Source organism: Motacilla alba, chromosome 4A (assembly GCF_015832195.1).
Source record: "Motacilla alba alba isolate MOTALB_02 chromosome 4A, Motacilla_alba_V1.0_pri, whole genome shotgun sequence".
Taxonomy (NCBI): Eukaryota; Metazoa; Chordata; class Aves; order Passeriformes; family Motacillidae; genus Motacilla; species Motacilla alba.
The window spans coordinates 12495868-12518467 of record NC_052045.1 but is presented as its reverse complement, the minus strand read 5'-3'; the positions used below and the strand labels follow the sequence as shown (position 1 = coordinate 12518467).

Genomic DNA, 22600 nt, shown 5'->3' with positions numbered 1-22600 from the left:
ATGAAAGAGTGAGGCAGGAGATGTCAGGAGAAGGAATTGCCTTGTGGCTTAGACAGCTGGGTGTTACCTTAGCAAAGCAGATTTCGTCCCTGCAATTAACAAAGAGTTTCTTCTGAGATGAGGCAGCTTTTGGCCAGTACTTGGTAGTTTCTTTCTAGCTGAGTATCAAGTCAAGATTTCCAGTCTAATTTACTGCAAATAATTTTTATCTACAGATAAAAGTCTTAGTATTCAATCAGTGTGGAATAAAATAGAGACTACCTGCTTATCCTGGATGCTGAAAGAAACTGTAGTTACCTAAGAAAAAGAAATTGGTATCCTATAGTGAGCATCAGAATGTGCACAGAATGGGAGAAGCTAGTACTGTGCAAATAATCTTCATTTTTGGGAGTTTCTAACACATTTTGAAGGGCAAGCGCTCCATTTCTCTCGTGTCTCAGATGTCTAAATCTAAGTGGGCTGTAGGTTTTAACAAGCAATGGCATCAGCTTGTTGCACGTACAGTTTCCTGAGTCTGGAAATGTATCAGTTTTTCCAGTTCCCACCTGGTAGCTGTAGGGAAATTATGTATGTTGCTATCCAAAATTCATAATTTCTGTCCTTGGTTTTCCAGGGGCCAGGGCTTTTTGCTTGATCTCTCAGGAGCACACCTCTACAAGAAGTGTGAAAATATTGAGTATTATTGAAAATTGCTGTCTTCATCATTTGAGATTGCCTTTTGCTACGAGTGTCCTGTTCACTAGGCTGTCAGAGTTCCAGTTCTTCACAGAGAGGAACAGAAAGCTCAAGTGAAAGATATTGTTGTCTTTCCAAAGCACGGAGTAGGTTTTTGGAAAACTGACAGTCTTAAGTTGAGCAATGAATTTAAAATAACCATTTTCTTCTGCAGCTTTTCTTCCCTGTTGGTAAAATAGATAAAATGTGCTCACTGAACAAGGCAAAATGCATTCACTGTTGAACAATTTTCATGTGAATGGCTGTCCTTGAGCTAGTAGAGTAACACACAGTAGATATCCATCCAATTAAGACTTGATGGTACTATAAGTGAGTAACTATTATAATTTCTCTTTTATCCATCCTTGTGTTGACAAATTTCGCTATCCAAAAGCCCTTCAGGATCCTGAAGGATTCCTTGGGAATGAAAACATGAAAATAAGTACTGAAAGTGAACTGTAGTAATTCTGTGAAGAGGAGGGCTTGAATTTCTGAGGAAATGAAGCTGTCTTATGTCTAGATGGTTTTTATGTGGGATGTAGTATGTATATGGTATAGCATAACTATAGTTTCTCTAGTGGGCATAGTTTAAAAAAAAACAAACAAAAAAACCAAAAAAACCACTTTATTTTTCCTCAAATCCTTCCCCAGCAGGAATAATTCATCATAACTGTGGAGTGGCATGTGCTCAGCATTACACTGCACCAAGTCCTGCTTTTGATATATGTGGATAATTCAGTTTAAAAAATGGTTCCATATCAACGGTATTTTTAGCAATAAAGAATGTTTTTAGCAGTGTTGTAAATATTTTTCTGCTCAGTGTAGGCAGTAGGTACCCTACCGTTAAGGTGGAGGAAAAATTCCTGCTTTTGAATGAAACAGGCAGCAAAGGAAGCTAAAGGAGGAAAACAACCACCCATTTGAACTGGCTGCTTTGCAGAAACCTACAATCACTTCTCCCTTAGTGAAGAGTGTGACTTGGCTCACTCAATTTTGGCAGCATTTTGCTGCTTTTTCCTGGTTGGGAATGGGGTTTCAGATATTGCAGGTATCATTAGCAGTGTGAGAATCATGTCATGGCTTACAGGGCAAAGAGACTGCACGTACCAGACAGGAGAGACTCTTTGGGGTGATGGGGCAATATCCTGGGAAGGGAAGGGAAGGGACAAGAAGCAAGTAGCAGGGAAGAATTGCAGAAGTTGAAGGTAGCTACAGGTGAATGAATAGGATGTATGAGGAGGGAATCAGGTCCTATGTTGAATTGGGGCTTGGTGGAGAGAAGTTGAACTCAAAACTTAGAGAAATGTTGAAATGGGAAAAAAACGGGAAAAAAATGTGAGCTTCCCTAAATAAAATCTTCCTAGTGAGTTGAATATTCTTTTTACTTTCTGTTTACAAAAAAAAAAAAAAAAAAAAAAAAAAAAAAAAAAAAAAAAAGTTAGTTTCTTAAGATAATTCAGTGACAGAGAGGTAGTGGAATAAAACTAGGGATTTGAATGTGATGGTACAAAATTTGGTTAGAGCTTAAAGCCAAACAGAAAGATGCCAGAATCATGGACAACAGGGAGAAGTCTATAAAACTTATATTTAATGCTGAGGGTATTGCTCCAGTAAAGGACTTGGGGCACAGGGTTTGGGTAAGTGGTGGGAAAAATTAGTTATGAGGTAGGGGAGCAGCATGTAGTCTGAATTCCTGAGTCAATATTACAGTAACAATTTAAAAAAAAAAAAAAACACACCAAAAAAAAAAAAAAAAAAAAAAAAAAAAAGAGGGAGGGAACAAAACAAAAAAGCCCCAACAGTGAAAAGTCTATCTAAAGCGTTGTGGGTAGATTCTTGTGCAGCTTTTACTGGGCCAGCTTTTTGGCTAATGCCTGGAGTGAGGTCAGACTTCCCAAGGATCCAGGCCCTTTTCCCCACTACTTAATGCTGCTGGAAAGCTCCACATTCTTGTCCATATTCTTGTTTGGTTCTGTTGCTAGCTATATTAGATGCAAGTGCCAGTTTGTTTTGGGGTGATCAGCTTCTAACTGTTCATAGTAAATTTTATGTGGCTAGAGAAATCCATTTCTATTTCTTGTAAATGGTACATAGCAGATTTTGTTTTTATGAAGTTCACCCTCCAAAAACCATTAAAAGGTATGTAGTACATTCACCTTTATGCTTCTACTTAATTTTTACTGGACTGGTGTGTTAAATCACAGAATTGAAATGTACTGTTTTTCAGCACATTGGGATTATAGTTTAAATAGCACATGAAAAACATCCTGAAGAGCAATGGCCCAGGAAATTTTCCAAGCTGTAGGTGCACTGCTGGGTAGAGTTTCATCTGTGTAGGCTCCTCTCATGCAGCAGAAATAGTTCTGTACTTTTAGCTGGGTTATGGACAGAAATGATGGCTGTAGAAGCTGAGTGTTGCCTGGCAGCATCACTGTGGGGACACTGGTGTGACAAAGGAAAGGATGCATACTCTGCTGAAAATCTGTGGACTAGAGCAGCAAAAATAAGTTGAATGCAGCTGGGTGATAGGTCCAGAGTCATCTTTTGAGCTTCCACTCCTAATTGAGAGGCAGAATGAGAGAGTAGAACAGTACAGCTGCTGTCAGCTTCCCAACAAATTCATTTCAAGCAAACCAATTACATGATTTCTTAACAAGACAGTAATAAAAGCTTGCCTACTTGTGCTGTGCAAGTACACAGTTCTAGGGTTAAGGTGGTAACAAGATCTTGTAATAAACAATCTTCTTCAAACTTGTTGTTCCTTACAGAGTCTGTCACTCTTCCACTTCCTTTCATTCTAAACAGTGGCAGAGTGAAGGAGAGCCTCGTTCACAGCAAGCCATTACAGGTGTTATTGTGAAGGTTGTTGGACCCATTTCCTTCTGAAGAAGGTTTAATTGAGAGAGGAATCTCGTGATGAAATAGAACAGGGTGAAGTGACAAAAATGGAGATGGTTATCTGTAAGAATTTGTACTGGATGGTTTGAGGATACACTGACAGCAACAGGTCTCCCTGGGAATAAGTCTTTAGAAAGCGTGGAAATGAACTGACTTTTTAATTTTAATGTTTTTCATGACAGAGTTTAATTCATGATGCTTTATCTTTTTACTCTTCCTCCTCCATCCTCGTGCCAGGCTGCTTTTCAGGTCTTTTTGTAGGAACTTCTGTGATACTTCAGCTGCCTATACCACCTTTTCCTTACCCCATGATAATGTAATTTGAACAGGAGCCTCTATTACTAAAAAATCAGCTATTGTCAGCTGCTTGAGATTTTTCTAGACTGAATTTGGCATGTTATTTCATGAAATTGATGTGCGTATTGGAAGTTTGATATTTGAAACCTGTTTCTGGAATTTTGTTGCTTATTGTGTGCATCTACACGATGCTGTGTTAATGGCAATCAAAAAGAATCTTTTCCTGGGAAAGGAATTATATGAAAAAACCCTTGGTGTTTACACCAGATGAAATGGTGTGATGATATTCATGTGGAACTGTCCTGCAGTGTTTAAATCTAACATGTCCTTACTGAAAGATGGCAAATATTTTGAAGGTGACCTCTTTTTTCCCCACTGTAAGACCCTACTCTGCCTTGCTTACAGCTTAGCTGGGCTCTAATGGTTTGCATCGAGGCCCCAAGTTTGTGTGTCTGACTGAATTGTTTTGTAAAACTTAATCCAAGAAGGCTCAGTTCCGTATGGGAATGTGACTAAGAAAAATGTTTTCCCATATGAAAATATTGGGAAACTTACAGGACTTCTGTTGGGGCAAGGGGCTGTTTTTCTATAAATGCTCCATCTCTAGGGAAAACATGAGGTTTTAGTGAAATTATATTTCAGAAACTGTCCCACTCATATCCTAGAAGAAATTCCTCCAATTTGGAGGTCTGAGGCTGCAATAATCTCAGTGAATTCTCAAGAACTGTGAATAAATCAAAGGACTGAGAGATGGATTTTATACAGTCTCAGGGAATAGAAGCTAGGAGTGAATAATGCTCCGGGTGCTGGAGGTGTTTCTTTCTGTTCAACCCATGGAACAGAGTCTGGGAAGGTAGGCTGGAGGGGACATGGCTGCAGGCAGAGAAAGAGTTGTCCCCTGAGAGAAGTAAAGTTTCTCCCTGCCTTTCCTGCAGGATTCCTCTGTTGTTAAGGGAGCTTACCTGGAACAGAATGATCCCTCTATTTGTCCTTCTGATTTACTGGGTGTCCTGCTTGATACCCACATGCCCCAGCTGCAAAATTCCCAAGTTCTCTGTTAAATTAGGAGGTGCTGGCTTCAGATTCTTGTTTGTAAAAGTAGAGTGTTAATACTCCCATACCTCATTAGGGTGCTGCAGAAATAAATTTGTTTCTTGACATGAGATGAAAGTACAGAAAAGGAAACTAGCATTTTAAATTCAGAACAATAAATAAAAGATGAGGTCAGACACTGCAAAGAAAACTAAATATTGAATAACTTCTCATTAATTAAGTAGCATCAGCCTGTGCACCGAGTAAATGAGGAATGCAAGGGGGAAGCTAGTATTTTAATATTTATTTGACCAATGATTTTATACAGATGTACAGGAAGGCTGAGTTGAGATTGGAGAAGTAATCTTCATTCTGACACCTCCTAATTCTTTGAGACCGTAATTTTGCAATCTTAATGTTGAAGAGTTTTGTGTGTGACTTGAATATACGCAGGCTTTTAAAATGTCATTATTGTTATTCAGCTAATTTATTGAAAGGCAGCTCTGCTCTTCAGGATGGACCTGTGGGGAGAACAGCACTTGCGTCAAAGCTGGAGCCTGCTGAATGAGGCTCTGGGCATGCAGGGGGACTGAGAGGTGCAGCCACACTTTCCTTCCTCAAAGCACTTTACAGAGTGTGCCAAGTCCTGCAGCAGCTTTTGTGTGGTGTTGTGGTAGGTTCCCCGAAAGCCAGTTTTGTGGAGCTGCTTTTTGAGAGTGTTTGAGCTCTGCAGTGGAACCCAGCAGATGATGCCCATGTGAAATCTGGCTGAGAGAAATTGGCCTGGTTTACTGAGTCATGGTTCAGCTGTGCAGAAATCAAGTGTACAGATCTCCCATGACCCAGGGAGCCACTGTGTGACTGATGATTCCAATGGTAAATCATTCTCTTAGGAACCTAAATGTTTCAGGAAAATGTCTTCCTAAAGAAATCTGAAGTAGGAGTCTATTGCCGTGGGTCTTCTGGGCAGTTAAGACTTGGTAAAGGGAAGGAGAGATTTTTGACTCCATTTCAGAAGGCTGGTTTATTATATTATGATATATATTATATTAAAAAAGACCACACTATAACTATACTACAAAGAACAGAGAGAAAGATTCATCAGAAGGCGAGACAGGTATAGAAAGGAATCAACAACAAAGTTTTGTGACTCCCAGAGAGTCCGAGAGCTGCTGCCTCCTCGATTGGTCACCAAGTAGAAACATCCCACACTGACCAATCGAGGAAGCACCTGCTGCATTCCACAGTAGCAGATAACAAAATTGTTTACACTTGAAGCTGAGGCCCTTCAGCTTCTCAGGAGAAGAAAATCCTAGCAAAGGGATTTTCATAAAATATCAGAACCACAGGAGTCTGTGAGAAAGTGGTCTTTTATTGAGGGGGAAAAATAAATACAGGGGATGCCAATTCCAGAAATCTCAATCTTTACTAAAATTTGAAGTTTCCACAGTGTGTATTACAGCATCTTGGACAACCTTCATCAGCAGGCTCAGTTTTGCCATGTTTGTACGTGTTCTACTTTCTGTAGTCTACCTCAGAAAAAATGAGATTGGCTTTCTGGAGGATGTGCTTTGTGTTTGATTAGTGAAGATCTGTAGATTTGTGGCCTCACTTGCTGAAGATTTTGTATAGAGGATGGAGGGTGAAAGTGCAAGAGAGGGAATTCATTGCACAGTGAGGGCAGGGCTCCAGGGTCATTGGGAGCTGGTGGTGTGCCGCAATTGTTCTGCTGAAGACTCCAAAAGTTACACTTTTACAATATCTGTAGATGACATGCTGGATGAATTGATGACTCCCAGGGTACTCGGAGCAGCGCTGTCTCAATACACTGAAGTTCTGTTTATGGGCTAAGCCACAAACAAGAAAAAGTTATATGGCAAAAAAAATGTAGACCTAAAAAGACCTTTGGTACTATTTCATCTTTTTAAGTTAGAACAAGAGTTAAAAATTAAATGGTATTTTTCTGTGTTAGATTTTGAAAATAATCAATATCAAATGCATGGATTTTGGATGTATGTTCTTTAAAAAGCAAGAATTCACAAAAATGTAAGTTGTGACTCGGTTGTGTATTGATGGCAAGAAAAACCCTTTCTGGTTTTTGCTATTTCCTTCACGTGGCACCATGTGCAGGTGTGCATCCCAGCCTTAACAATCACTGCTAAGCAGCAGGAACTGATGGTGGGTGAATGCAATTCCCTGGATTCCAGAAGCCCAGGGTATAAATTACTCATCTAGCAATCCATAGTGCTGCATTTCCCCATGGTGGTTGTGTCAGTGCAATTAAATTCTGTTCCCCTCTTGCTCTTTCCAAAAGCTATAAACAATTAGAGTTTGTACAGGATAAAATAAATTAAAAGCAACTTACAATAAAACTTTTTGGCCTTGTTGTGGAATGTGGAAGAGGGGGAGGGTTCTCTCTGCTTGCCTGAGATAACAAATCCAGCTGTAAAATCCAGTATGGCTCGAATCTTCCTTTGGCCACAGTATAGTTGAATGTTTCAGATAAATATGAAAGGGCTCTGATGCAGAGTGGTGCATCTCTGATGTTTGTAGGGTAATGTCAGAAGCAGACACTGGTACAATGCACTTCTGTGAAAGATTTACTGGAGTAAGATTCTGGGAGGTCCAGGCACCATTCACTTGGCTGCTGCGCTTTTCTCACTGGAAGGGGTCAGACTCCTGGAAGGATGCCTGGTTAGAAGAGTAACAAGATGCTCTATATGGAACCAGCTTTTTTAACTCTTTGTATAAAGTCCTGTCCCAACAGGCCAGAGAAATCATTCCCAAGAAAGGCATTTTGAGTTCAGCTGACAGTGGTATTGATAAGGGATACAGGTACACTTATTGGAGTATATTTGGTATATTTCCTATCAAAGCCATTTGCAAACACTTTTAATAGGTTCCCTGCCAGTTATGTTGTTAGAAAGGGACAGTTTCCTGCAATGTTTCATTTCAAATGACTAAAGAAACACCTTCCCTAAATACTGACATACTGAAATTCACAAGTTTTGAATTCCTTGTTGTTGAAAGCAACAGCCGACACATTGCTGGAAAAGGTAACTCACTATGAGTCAAAGTAAGCCTTCTGTTTCTTTACCTGGCAGGTTCCAATCCACCAAAATCTTAAAGAACTGCTGGCCATCAGGACAGAGCTTCAGAAGAAGGTTGAGGATTTGCAGCGGGAAGCTGCCACGCGTTCCATTTCCTCCTCCTCTGACAGAGGCTCATCTCCTTCCCATTCTGCCACACCAGTGCACACCTCTGTGTGATGTGGAATGAAAGCCATGTGAAAAATCAGTGTCAGGTAACACAGAGGAGGGTGAAATGCTTTTCCCATCACAAAAGGATTGCGAGTGACTTGTGATTGCTGTGATCTTCATGCCTTACTCTGTGTCTGATACTATCACGATGAGGCCAAAAAGAGCTTCAGTAGATGTGATGTATTTTCTTGTTGGCAGTTCCCACATGTGTTTTGACACTCTAGCTAAGTCACCAATCATGAAATTAAACTTTGTTTTGAGCAACTAACAATTTAACCATTCTAAAAAGGAATCCATCTGCCAAGCAGACAGAAAAATGCCTCACACATTGTCTAGAGTACTATGCCTGGTTGAGAGAATCAGATTAAATGCCACATGATGCTTACACAGAACACAAAATGTTTTTCTGAATGGGAGCTCCTTATTTCACTCAGTAATAGATATATATATTTCTATTTTTTTTTTTTTTTTGCTAGAGCAATTTATTTTTTTTAGGTAATGCACTTGGAAATTGATTTTAAAATAAATGTTTTCCAGTGTAGTCAGTTTTACATTTCGAACTAAATATGCCATTAAAAGTGGATGAAGTTGAGCTGGGTTTATCAAGTACACCACACTGACTTGTATGATGTAATATATTTGGTAAAGCATGTATTTTAGGTTTTTTAATGCCTTTTGTACAAGTTGAAATAAAGTCTTTTGACTGTTTAGCTTATTGTTCAGTTTCAGCCTCCTGAGCGAGGGGTAAACTTGCTCATGTCAAGGTCTTGTACAAAGTAAAAGTTTGTTTTCTAGGAAATGGTAATATTTGGGGTTGGAATGACACCCAGCAGTGTAAATTGTATAGTCTGTATAGCTCCACATTGTGAAGTGTGTTTTGTTTCTAAGTGTACACACAAAATGCAAAGTGTTTATACCCATGTGTATGTGATGTTGAACATATGCATCCTCCCGTGGGTTTAAGCTGTACGTTCAGAAAATGGATCCTGCCTGTCCAAACCCTTCTGAGGACCTTAACTTGCAAAGACTTTGTTTGACAAAGTTTTTTGAATAATATGATATTAATTGTTTTTCTTGAAATAAAGCCTCTTGGCTTTTTGTTTTTTAAATTCCTACTAGCATTTTTTCTGTAATAATTTAACTGTGTTGTCATGTTAAATATACATTCCCAACTTTCTTGCATCTCCCCCCAGAAATACTCATATTGGACAGATTTGATTACTGTAACATTCCTCCTTTTAAAAACTACTCACTGGCATTCTTGGAAGGCCTAGAAATGGTGCATGCTGCAAATTTTCCCTGGATTGTTTTCCTGCTGTGTTTCATGAAAATCTGGTTCTTCTCCTTAGGAAACTTAAATATTGCAGCTCTGCTTTTTGACTCGTGCTTGTATTGCTCTAGGTTCTGCTGGTGAGAATTAAGCCCATTTTTAAGAGCCAGTTGATTCTGTGTGGTGATTGTGGGTTTTACTGGCTGTGAGTGTTCATCTGTTGCTGCACATTTGTTCCCGGTACACGACGGCGCTTTTCAGTGTCTCTGCATTAACTCTACCCAGCACATAGTTAACGAGTCAAGTGAGCTGCTGAGCACCTTCCTGACTTCAGCTGGAGAGGCTGAAGTGCTGTATCCAGTCGTACATGTTTACTGTGCAGTGCAGGGTATTTCAGTATGTCCTTTTTACTGTAGTGAATGCTTTTTATAATAAATATTCACCTACACAAACACAGTTTGGGAAGCCTTGCAATGTTGCATCTCTTAATCAACCCCAGGCTTTTTATAAATAGATGAAATATGTTTTCCTGTAAAAATTATTCTGCTGAACAGTGTGCCAGCAGTGAATTTTACATTGCCAAAATATGTTGAGCTGGTGTTCAATTAAACTCTTCCATACTTCAGATTTCCTTGACATTTCTACTGTATATTAAAGTAAAGCACATTATCTCCAAAATGCAGTGCTGAAGAAAACCTTTTGAAGTTTTTCTCTGTATTTCTGCTAATAATCACAACATTTTCTCTATAATTATTGCAAAAGCGATGACTGGACTAGTTTGGGCATCCTGAGATTTTTAAAGCTTGGATTTCTAAAGCTGAACTGTGAGAGTTTGGCTTTGCATAGAAGAATATCAGTTGTTTCAGCTGACTGGCTGTGTATCCACCAGTTTCAACACAGCTCAGTGAGTCTCTGATGTGCAGGGAGAGCTCTGGGGGAGGGTCCTGCTGTCCCATGTGTCAGCACAATGGATGTGTTTGTACATACTTAGCATAGAAATATTCAGAGGTATTCCATAGCTCAGACAGGCTAGCTGGAGCATAGCTTTACACTGAAGAGATGATTGTTGTTGTATTCAGTCTGCTTCCTGATAATCAGATTTTTTCCTATTGATTTAACAACTAATTCTGTCTCTTTTTTTTTTTTCTTTTTCAATAAGGCAGTATTGAACTAGCTAAGAGACAAGCAGAATCCTGTTCCCTGTCTGCACCTTGGACAGAGCTATTAACCTCTGGTTCAAACACTAGATCTTTTGCTTTGGTTTTTGGTTTTGACTGCTCAGTATAAAAGGAATGTGCAAAGACAGCTAGCAGTTACATTTGGCTTGCAGGCTTTTCCTGTTCTCAGTGGCATATGAGAGGGGGTTCAACCTGAATCCAGTGTCCCAGAAGGGGACGAAGCCCTTGGTAACCAGCTGACACATTTTTTGCTTGTAAAGTTAAGTGAATCATCAGCATCAGAGGTTATGCCATTTTAAGTCCTGTTTCAGAGCTGAATTTACACTTCTTTCCCCTGTATAGTTGAGTATTTTTTTAGCTGTTTCCTTGAAATGGAAGAAGGCTTTTAAAGCCCGTAAACACTCCTAACTGCCTGGTTCTGTTCCCTGCAGAGGCAGCCTTCTCAAGGAGTTAGAGCTTTAAACAAGAAGTGTTTCATTGCTTTCATTTTCCAGGAGAAGCTGTACTAATTCATGGGATGTATGTAGTAACACCAAGAACATCTGGTTCTCTAAAAGCTGAAAACAAGGAATCAAGAGCTCTCATTCATGTGCACTAAGCCTCACAACAGAGGACACAGTAAAATGGGCAAGTCAGACTATTCCCCAGGTGAAACATTTATGGTAAAAAGCAAAAAGGAATGTCCATTTGCTGAGACCGTATCTGCTGAACTAAGAGGGTATTGATAGCTTTTAACTGCCAGATCTTGGGCAGCTGGGAGGAAAGAGTTAAGAAACATGAGTCAGAAGTAGTTATTTTGAAATATAAACCACCTTTTTTAACTGTGGTCAAAAATCACATCATGATACAAAGCTTAGTTTGCACTGCATGGGAGATTTATCCTACTGGGTGTGAACATGTAAAGAAAACTGCAGGAAACCTAGGGCACTGCCTTGAGTTTAGCTGCTGATGACTTGAGGAGAGAGTGAATGTGTGAGAGTGAGTGAGTATGTGTGTGTGTGTGCGTGCAAATACTCCATTTTTACCATTAAAGTTTTCATAGTGGTATTTGTTTTCTCACAGTCCAGTTTGGTTTGGTTTTTTAAATGAAGTCTTCGGTAGAGTTAGAGAAGAGGTAATGTACCAAAAGGATAGAGCCAAACACTTGCAGCTTATTTCCAATGTAAAAAAAAAAACCAAACAAACCCACACACACAAAAAAAAAATCAAGTCTAAAATGTCTTTCTAGTCAACTTGGTTTATTTGGTGTTTTCAAAGGTAGTTAAATTCTGGTTTTTAGCCCCGTGACCCTTACACTCACATTAACAAAATGTGTTTTGTTACAGCGTAACATTCAGCCTTCATTTGGTACAGGTCACTTCTTCAGCAGCAAGGAATCTGTCTTGCTTCTAAGTTAGAACTTCACTCAAAGAGTTCTCTAATTTCACAACTCTGTTGTTTCTGAACTTCATTTGTTCCTCAGCCTCATCTGTTAGAGAAGCAATTTTTAAAGCCCCAGCCTACCAACTCATCCTTCTTTTTCAGAATCCGAAACAGTATTATGGACTAATTCCACTTTTATCACAACAAATGAGTAGTTAAGGATGACAGTGGAGCACTTGTAAGGGTTCATTAGTGGGGTTGCTTGAAAATGCCTGAGTTTATGGTGCCAGAAAGATCTGAAATTTGTGTCAGAGCATTCTCAGCTGAGGAATCTGAAATGAAGTACTGCCAAAGGAAAATGCAAGTAATTGAAAGAATAAACACGAAAAGAGCCAGCTGAGTTCTTTCAGTTCTCTCTTTTCTCTGTCAAACCTTTGACAAACCTTTTCTGAATCATTTTATTGCCATTTAAAATAGCTTTAGAAGTGAGGTGTCATAAGAAAAAGAGCTCACAGCATACATAGTACAAAAACTCTCAGGACATCAGGTTTTGGACTCATGAAAAAAAAAAAAGCAAACCAATTTTCTAGTGGTTTATTGCCTTCTTTAATAAAGGACAAGAAAGTTCATGCCATGTATACAGAGCTTAAATGCAGGATTTTTAAAAAATCCATATCCCAATTTAAAGTGAATAAATAGTAATTAAATGAAAGTAGAGGTCAGTGCTGGGTCAGCTGTTCCAGGACTTGGATCATTACTAGGAAAATACACAGGAAACCTCTCAGTTGCTATAATGCCTAAAATACAGATGATATAAACTCCCTGTTTTTCAGAGACTGATGGCAGTTCACATGGAAGAGGGGACAAACAGCAGTAAAAAACCATTTGAGCCTTTGCTGACATTTATCACCAAGACTCTGACATTTGTTCAGTTTTGAAGAGAAGGCAAAGCCTAATTTCTCTACTGCAGGATTTGCAAGTATTTTCTTATTTGAAATCCTAGAGAAAGAAATCTTGAATTCTGTCACTATTCACTTGGGAACACTTCTTTCACTGTGCATTTATGGATTTCCACATACCTACACACTACGCTAAATTTTAAGTAGTCACCAACTACTTAAATTACTTCTAGAGGAGCCTTGAGCAAAGCAGCAGCTTCTGAGTCCCAAAACCTGGGGTGGGTGTTCCAGTGAAACAGCTTGCTGCCTTTCCTTGTTAAATTTGTGACCTGTAGTGTTTTGAATTAGACTTGTGCTCCCTCTGTGCCCTAGTGGAAGAGTTCCCCAAAGGAGGGGTGGGTGCTGTACTCTTTAAAGCACACTGACTATTGACACGGTCACTGGCAAAGTGAGAGGAGGAATTACGGGCACTAGATCTAAGCTGGGAGAACAGCTTCTAGTGATCATCAATGCCCTGTTGTAACACTTCATCTACAATAATTTACAGAAAACACAGTTCATGCTGTAGCTTTCAAACGTGTTTGGCAAAGAGCAAAAACAAGTGCTGGTGCTTGGGGCTGGAGATACACAAACTCAGCTTTGTGGCTTAGATGGCACCTGAGCTACTGTTGCAAATTCTGCAGAGCACTCTTCCTCCATGAAAGCCCTTCTCTGGGAGTAAGCAAACAGTGCATCCCATCTCCTTCCTATGCTTCCACTATCTGAACCAATAATTGACATTTCTTTCCTATTCCAGACATTCATCAAACAAAGCAGCAGTAGTTCAGAGTAGTATCATTGTAGCCTAAGCATTCTGAATAGTTGTGAGACACCTTATAAACCACTGTAGCTGTTCTGCCAGAGCTGGTATAAGGCTTTAAAAATGCAAGTGTTAAAAAGAGCATAAAGAATTGTGCAGCTATTGCAAAATACTTAACCAAGTTACTAGGCAATTTCATTCCAAATGGAGCTGTTAGACAGAGATGTTCCTGGGCTCATTCACCTCCTGGCAAGGCCTTCTGGAAGTCATGTCTACCTGAAAGCTGTGGATTTGTACATCTTACTGAAAGGTTTGGTTTTCTTGATACACGTTCATCAAACACGGAATTTGCGAACCCGTGCAAAATGCTCACGTTTCAGGTTTGTATATAAATAGTGAGTACCTCTTCCACCATGTGAAGTGAAATTTCCTTCACTTGAGAGCATGCTTTTTAAGCAATCACTGATTTGGAAAAATGCACTGGAAAGTGGCAGTTATCCACATTTTAGCAGCAGTCAGAAAAGGTTGCTGGGGAGGGATTAGAAATCTAAACAGAAATTCTTGCAAGACAGTGAAGGTCAGGTCTAGGCAGCAGTTCAGCAGCGTGGCAGGGGCTGCGTGTGCACTGTCCCAGTGCAGCCCAGTGTCCTGCTGAGCACCACTCACAGCCCAGTGCTTCCAGGCAGCTGCAGGAACCTCATGCAGGACAGTGATGGAGGATTTAACCTCTCAGGAGGTACTGCCTATTTTAAAGGTTAGCCAGTGACACAAAGAGTGAAGCTTAAATCCTTTTTCTGCCTCTGGGTGTCTGGGAGCAATCCTGATAGTTGCTGATAAGGAGGGGACTGCATCTTGTTAAGCTTGAGTTCTGTTGTACTGAGCATTACAGGTCCTAACAGCTGCTTTGTTTATTTTCTTTTGGGTTAAATCAGTCTCTTCTTGTAGCGTGACTGAGATCTGAACCTGTCCTTGAAAGCATCCATATGCATACAACTTTAATTGTGGTGACAATTATGTAGGTATCTCAAGCCACAGAGACAGAATCACAGAATGGACTAGGTTGGAGAAGACCTTTGAGATCATCAAGTCCAACCTATGGCCTAACCTAACACCTCCTCATCAACTAAACCACAGCACTGAGTGCCATGCCCAGTCTTTTTTAAACAAGTCCAGGGACAGTGACTCCACCACCTCCCTGGGCAGACAATTCCAGTGCCCAATCACTCTTTCAGTGAAGAATTTTTTCCTGATGTCTTAACCTAAACTTCCCCCGGCGCAGCTTAAAACAAACTGTATCACTCCAGTTCCATTCTGCTCTGCAGCACAGAGGAGCATTCAGATGGCATTTGCTAGAAGTGGACACTGCACACACGACTATCAACTCTATCTGGGACTCGGTGTGAAAATCAGGTCCTTTGGTCAGCAGCCGAGCGCTGGGTGGTGGTGGTGAAGCATCCTCAACTCCTGGCTTGGGAGCAGGGAGTCACCTGGCTCAACCCAAGGCCCCACACAAGGACCCACCTTAGGCACTTCATTTTTAGGTGTAGCTACACAAAGGACTGCGATCCACCCTCAGGAAACGTGCAGCTTTGTCCCCACCGCTGGAAGTGACACTGCCCGGAGCTGAAGGCAGAAGGTGGCTGAGGCGCTTTGCAGGGTTTGGCTTTGGATTGCTATTTACAGGCACTTCACTGTCCTCATACCTGTGAGCTCTTGAAAACTGACCACAGCTGAAGTACCTTCCGTGGATTTCCATCCAACCGCGCACCAATCCTACACTACTACTTCAATGTAAACATAAACCTCGTCACAAAAAATAAACACGTGCTACCAGTCTAACCCTAGAGCAATAAAAAGCCAGTTCAAGCCTAAATACACATTAAATAGCTTTGGAGTCAAATTAAATTAAAAGCTAAATTACAAGCACGTAAGATCTCTGTTGCTGCTGACTGATTATTTTCTAGCCCTGGGTCACGCTTTATATCTTCGCACTGTCTTGTTTTGGTGGTTCTGCTGACTGCGTTTCCAGGACTGAATATTTAACTGGGGAGAAAGAAAAAAACCCGTGAGTACAATAACACATGATGGAACCAGGGAGCAAGCTACGGGTGCCCAGCGCTGGCTGATTGTGTGTGACACTGGAAAAGCCTCTGCAGCAGCTCTGATTGTCTGTCACTGAAAGAAGGATCGTGCTTCTCTTGTGCAAGACTCTCAGTGGCTGATTACATGAAAGCTAAATGTTAACTGCCATCGTTTGCAGCACCAGCTCCTTGGGCTTGTACCAGGCTTTCCTTTGTGTGCAGTAAAGGGGTAAAAGCACAGTGGTGGGTGTTTCACAAAAGCTGCAGCATCACCTAAGCGGTGCCATCATCAAAGGGACACAGCAGCTCGGTGCAGCAGCCGGGACTTTAAGGGAGTCCCTCGGTAAAGCTGTTTTTGTGGAGGGAGGCAGGCAGGGGTAAGGGATACAAGGCTCTCACCCTGGGGTTCCTCGCTTACGACGGCTTCCATGTTTTCTCCTTTCACATACTCCGCGTTCAGTCCCTCTGAGAAGTACAATAAACACAGTTAGATGGGAAGGGTAGAAAGTAAAATTACTTGCTTTGATGCATTAAAAACTCTGGTAATGGGCGCAGAGCTGTAAGAGCCAAGACGCCTTTTTGAAACCTCCTCTGCAGTGACAGCAGCACAGAAGCCTCCATAACCTACAGCCAGTGCTGAGACTTGCTGGGTTTCAAAGTGCCCATGGAGCTCCTGGCAGGCACAGCTCCAGCAGCAGCTCTTTTGTCTGAGGCTCCTGCTTCATCTTTATCACGAGAGACAGCCCAGCTAATTCCTGTCTAAGGCGCTGAGCTCTGAGGAGTGCGGGAGGGGAAGGGAGGAAGGCTTCCTGGACAGGACTGCTGCGAGCGGGGCTGCGCTGCGCACAGAGATGTGCCACAGCCTCATTAAAAGCTCACTTATGCAGAGCTTCGAGCAGCAGTTCAGAGCAGGGCTGTGGTGATGAAGCGGGATCCCAGTGGGGTGTCAAATCCCGAATAAGTCCCTTATTGAAATGCAAAGAAGTTCCTAACGTTATCAACAAGTGGAGCCTAGGCCGAGGAGCCAGGCTGGGCACTGGTGGGCAGGGGTGGCTGCAGGAGGGTGGGCAGGACAAAGGGGGTGGTCCAGCTCAGAGCTGGAGGTGAATTAAGACAGGCTGGGGTGTGCCATGGACCTCAGGCATCCTCAGCAGCTCCTCAAAAGGACAACTGTGGGGAAAGGCAGAGGTGGGAGCGCTGTGCTAGCTGTTGCATCCATTGGAGAAGGGCCAGGGAAGGGGATTCGGGTGCTGGTCTGCAAATGAAGCCTGAGGCAATCAGGCCATGCAGCACACACTTTATAGGCATCTATAACTTGTTTGCACATCTAAATATAGCTTGGGGTGTGGCAGGTACTGGCTGTGCCTCACCACCCGGTCTGGACAGGGCTCACTGGTATCTCCCACTGAAGGAGGAAGGCAGGGCATGGTGCCAGGGCCAAGCCAAAGGAGCGTGGTGGCAGCCTTAGGCAGCAATGGGGCAGCTGCTGCCTCCAAGACACAGGAGAAAAGGGTTCTGCAACTGGCTAGAAAACCCCATAAAGCCCTCATGCCAGCAGGGACACTGCAGCCAGCAGCTGGCCAAGCTGTGGAGGCAGGAGAGGTACAGCTGCCACCCTGCCCAGGCACACCAAGAGGCTGAGCCACAGCCCAGGGCATGGCTGGAGAGTACGAGGTGAGGTGTAAGAAAAGAAAGTGGGATGGAGAGTTCTGGGCAGCACTGTGCATCTCCTTTAGAGGAATCATCATCAGCAAATGCTCCTCGGAAGAGACTCAAAGCTGAAGGACAGAGAAAGAAGCGAGCCTGTTCCTCCGTGCGTCGAGTGAGTGGTCAGACGTGTTTTGCTGGAATAACAGCAAATGCAATTCATGTTTTTCAATAAAAAGCAGCAGCTGACGACTCTTAGATTTCTGTCATGCATTGCAATGCATCTAAGGCCTGACATTAGCCCAGCATGCCATGTCTGATGGCTTAAATTAATCCTCCTTTATAATTAACTTTAATTTCCTGCTGCCTTTCTGGGGCTTTGTGTCTCTCAGCTTCCTCCTCATCAAAGCCTTTACTCCATTTTTTTTATTATTTATTCTTGCCAAAATATCATTTAAGTGGGGGGAATATACAAGAGTGTTTCATTCCATCACATTCATTTGACTTTTCCTGCTGATCTAATTTACCAAAATGCTGTTTGTTTCAGGCACAACTGGGAAAATAGCACGATCCCGACAGAAATTTCCAACCCCAAACACCCTTTCCCCACAGCAAATGGGACTCACAGGAGATTTCAATTGATTAATTTAAAAAAAGAGCTTGTAACTCAGCTGCTTGTAACTTCCCTCTCATAAAGAGCTGCAGGAGCCCACCACGGTCAGGTGAGTGCTGTGGGCTGAGGCTGGGAGGACTCTCCTGCAATGCTTGCACCAAGCAGCTTTAAGGGGCAGCTGATGCAAAAAGTGTTTTATGGTAAGTTTTGCTGCTTAATTTGCAGTTTACTGCAATGACTGTCAGATACCTGCTCAGGGTGCAGTGGACTGAAGCCCCAGATGCAGACACTGCTCCCTTCCCTGCATCCTGGTGAGTTTTTACTGCTTGCTGAGATTTGGGGGGGTTTGGTTTGTTTATTTTGGGGTGGGATTTTTTTTTCTTATTTCCTGTGTTTGGCATTGATGGTTTGGTCTTGGGCTGTGTTTGTGTGGGGTGTGAGGGGCAGTGTGAGCCCCGGGGGTGGCAGTGGGTCCTGGGGCTGCCGCTGCTGGTGGGTTCCTGTCTGTGCAAAGCCTGACGTGGGGGGCTCAGTGACCTGTGGCTGGGCTTTGTTCTGCCAGCTGGGGGGCACTGGGTGGAGAATGGCAGGGGGTTCAGGTGGAACAGGTGTGTGCTGGCTGTGTGCCCTGGGCTGCTGGGGAAGGACTTACGCTGGATGCTGAAGCAGAACTTCTTCTGCTGGTAGGAGATGTAGCTGGTGACAGCCCCGATGAGCGCCATGGCCAGGCCGCTGGCGATGCCGGCGATTGTCCCCGTCTCTGCCACTGTGGGGCACAGGGACAGCTCTGTGATGGGCACTCACTCCCAGCACCCCTCCCGCCTCACCATCCCCTGGGACACCCACCTCCGCTGTAGTCGTTGTCGGTGTTGCCGCTGGCACCTGCAGAGACACAATCCCATCAGTGCCCCTGCTCCTCTCTGCCCTCTGCTCCCCCACTGCTGGGCTGGGAGGGAGGAGACACACAGGAGAGGGTGGCAGGGCGGCTCTGGCCCGGGGGTGGGCAGCTGCCTCCACGGGCTGCAGCATTTCTGCTGCCCCACACTCCACCGGGCTGCTCATTTTTGCTTCCGAGGGCTCTGAAGCTGCTCCTGTCCCTCTGTGTGTGCATGGGGGGAGTTTTGTGGGATCCTCTGCATGGACACCTCTGCCTGTGTCTGATAACCTCCGCTGTTCAGTGTCAAGGGAGCACCTGAAGGGCTGTCAGAGTGTTGCACAGCACATGGGTGCCACCACAGGGAGGTGACTTGCTGAGCTCCATCACGTCAGGGAACCCTCAGTTGGATTGAAGTCTATTTTGATATCACCTTCCCTGGAGAAACTGGGTGGGAGGAGAAGCTGCTCCCCCCTGGAAACTGCAGTCCTTGCCGAGTCACTTACATCCTGAATTTATGGAAGCAGGTCAGCATTGTATTAATGCCTCTGATGCGTCTTGTCCTTGGCACAGGGATTTATTAAATGTTGATTAGGCTCATGGTGTTCAGCTCTTTATGTGACTGCTTTTAATATTTAATGCTGTGGATCCTTGTGAACGGCTTATCCAGTTGTTGTTGGATTTCCCCCTTGTTCCAGACATTGGTGGTCATGAGGTGAAAAGCAAACTGAGGCACGTAGCCACGCATGGCACCAGGGTGCCCTCAAGGGGACAGGGAGACACAAGTCCTGTCTGCCCTGGTGGCAGCTGGAGCTGCAGAGCCTCCATGGAATCAAAACCAAGCATCTCAAATGGCTGGCACCAGGCATGACCACAGAAGCCAAGAAGTCTTCCCTTGGCTCCATGGCTGAGAGCCCTTTTGCCCCCAGCATGGAGGTCAGCACAGCTCTGCACAGGGCTCTTTCCAGGAGCTGGGGGTAGCCCTGAGCCATGACTGCTAAAGAAAACAGCCACACCTAGGTCAGCACTTACCCTTCTTCTTGTCTGGGCTGTAGCCACCGTCCACAATGCTGGCCAGGTCATCATCTGAAAATCCTTTAAAAGGAACAGCAACAAACAGTGGTTGGCATCTGAGGAAGCCACAGCTGTGCCAGAGGTTGGGATCACAGGCTGCTCCATCCCACCTTGGGAACTGGGACTGGTCAAAAAGCAGTACTGCTTCACTCACAGTTACCTGATGTTAACCCTGAATTACTTTAAGGTCATAGAAGAGGTAATAACTGACTAGTTTAAATGCTACTGTATTATTTTTTTACTGAAATGAGTGATTTTTAGGAGTGAGGATGACTGATAATCACAAATAACTGATAATTTAGCAGTTCATTAAATGTTTTGGCGGTCAGCCTTGGCTGAGAGTGGGGGAGGCAGGAAGAAGTGGTTTGTATGTGCTGTGGCTGTGCTGCTGTGGATCAGTGAGCCTCTGGCTGCACCAGCTGGGCCTGGGGTCCTGCAGGCAGGAGTTGACCCTTATCCTTCCCAGAGGGACAGAACAGTCCAGAGGAAAAACTGAGCACCAGCATGTTTTGGTACACATGACAAAGTTATCTTGTAGTGGGCACGTCAAATTAAGGCAGGGTAAGTACAGAGAAGCAGGGTCTGTGACTGCAGCTGAATGAGTGGTGCTGTGGAACGTCTCAGTGCAGACCCAGAGGGAGCCCTGGGGTGCAGCAAGGTGAGCGATGGGAGCAGAGACCCGACACGAGACAGCACAAGGCTCCTCCTCTGATGCTGTGCACTGGGAAGGATTTCCTTTGCCTTAACTGGAAGAGACTGCCTTATTCATCAGCTTACCACAAAAGGCAGATTTATGGGCTCAGTAATGAGTGTGAAAAGAATGAAAGCCCTGACTATGCCAGGGCCTGGAGAGGTCCCGGGCAGTCCAGGGAGCAGCGATGCTGGGGCTGTGTGTGCTGGTTTGTGGCCAGTGCCACGTTCCAGCAGTTCAACACCTCCACCTTTCCTGCAGGAGCCTGAAAACTCAGCAAGCCCAGAATAGCAAAGTGCAGACAAGTCACCTAGTTAATACAATGTAATAAAATACCTGCCTGTTAATTAGGCATGTGAGCAGGGTGTACAGCCATCCCAACATCAATAAACCAGCCGTGCAAAGTCTGTTTCCCAGCTCAAGTGCTCAGGGGAACAATCCTCACAGACAAATGATTCATTCACTGGAGCGCTCCAGAGATGGAAAAAGAACCCTCCCACCCTCCCAGGCAACAGGGTGTGTTAGGCCAGGTGTTGAGCCTGCTCTAGCTTTACACCTTGGCAGTGAGGGTGAACCCCAGCAGCCCATGCCCTCGGTTAAAGAGCTCTTGGGTTTGGGATGGGGGAACTCAACACAGCCACTGCAACTTAGCGGATCAGAAGAGACCCTGGGGAAAAAACCTGCACACAGACACGGAGCAGGTTGTTAGGAAGAGCCCCCCTCTGCCAGGGACCATTGAGGAAGAGGCTCCTTCCCTCCCCAGGATCAAGCTGCCTGTGGAAATGCCCCACTCTGAGCAGGCAGACAGGGGCAGTGGGCAGGACATTGGAGCAGGCAGCACCTGTTTCTCTTTCTCCCATCTCTCGGGGGGAATGGTGTCAGGCTGGGAAGGATCTCCTGTAGGCCTCAGGGAACAGCAGGGCTGGGAGCAAGCAGGACAGAGAGGAGAGAGAGGTCAGCCTACCTTCACCTGGCCTTACGTCCGGCCTCCCAGGATCTTTCCTATCGTTCTTATCATCAAGGGCATCAGCCAAGTCAAAATCCATAGGATCCTTTTCTAGAAAACAAGACCAGGGTTACCAATGTGGTGATAGGCTGAGGAACTCTGCAATTAATTAATTAATCAGGGAAAAACACTGTTGAAAGAGATGAAGCTCTAGACACAAGCATTTCCCAATTCTGCTATGTAGCCTTGTGGCACATCTTCCAAACCCATCCTGTTCCATGCTCCCACACTGCTGTGCTGGGGAATACCTTGTCCTTCCTGCAGGAACAGGGTCCCCATGGCTGGAGTGCCAGGCAATCAGATAAATGAGGCCAGTAGGAAAAGTCACAGCCAAACTGGTGCCCAAGGGCCCAGCCAGGGGGAGGGAGGGAGGTGGCTGGACCATGCTCACGTGCTGCCTGGAATGGCCTGTGATGTGATTCCTCTGAGTTATTTTCCTCTCTGAATGCTCAGCTGGTCCCCCGAGCTGCCTGGCTGACAGAGGATATTGTCTCTGACAAACAGCAGCTAAAAGCCCAGCACAGAGCCAACCGAGCTCCTCAGCCCTCCCATCAGTGCTCTCCTGAGTTTATTCTGATTCAAACCAAAACCCTGCCTGGGCAGGCAGCAAAATGCCCAGCTGACAGGGTGCCCTGAGCCGGTGGGTGTCTGCCGGTGGAGCCCAACACAGCTGTGCCATGACAGGGAGCAGAACCAGCTCACAGCCCTCCAGCAAGCATGGGAATGAAGCACGGTCCAGAAACCACCAAGGTCCCCTGGGCAATGCAGGGTAATGCTCAGATGTCCTGTCCTCTCTGTGGCTTTTGATATTTGTTTTTGTCTCAGGTGTCTCAGGTGAGCAAATAGACCAGAGGTTGGAAATACCAGGACGAGGGCAGTGCCACCATCCTGGCACACCCCAAATC

General features: G+C 44.1%; 2 protein-coding genes across 13 annotated transcripts in view; one reads left to right on the top strand and one right to left on the bottom strand.

Annotated features, from left to right (window-relative positions):
- Positions 1-9310, top strand: part of MTMR1 (myotubularin related protein 1) — a 37972-nt gene extending 28662 nt beyond the window's left edge. For all 11 annotated transcript variants that reach the window (XM_038123115.1, XM_038123112.1, XM_038123111.1 and 8 more), the window contains one exon: positions 8046-9310. In XM_038123115.1, the coding sequence (XP_037979043.1) occupies positions 8046-8210 (165 nt within the window). In that variant the 3' untranslated portion in view covers positions 8211-9310. The remainder of the gene's footprint in view (positions 1-8045) is intronic.
- Positions 9311-11866: 2556 nt separating this feature from the next.
- Positions 11867-22600, bottom strand: part of CD99L2 (CD99 molecule like 2) — a 30902-nt gene continuing 20168 nt past the window's right edge. The window contains exons 6-11 of one of the 2 annotated variants that reach the window (XM_038123123.1): positions 21654-21746; positions 19957-20019; positions 18897-18932; positions 18703-18816; positions 16190-16255; positions 11867-15752 (exon numbers count right to left, since the gene is read on the bottom strand). In XM_038123123.1, the coding sequence (XP_037979051.1) occupies positions 15688-15752; positions 16190-16255; positions 18703-18816; positions 18897-18932; positions 19957-20019; positions 21654-21746 (437 nt within the window). In that variant the 3' untranslated portion in view covers positions 11867-15687. The remainder of the gene's footprint in view (positions 15753-16189; positions 16256-18702; positions 18817-18896; positions 18933-19956; positions 20020-21653; positions 21747-22600) is intronic. The other variant, XM_038123125.1, reaches the window with a different exon arrangement.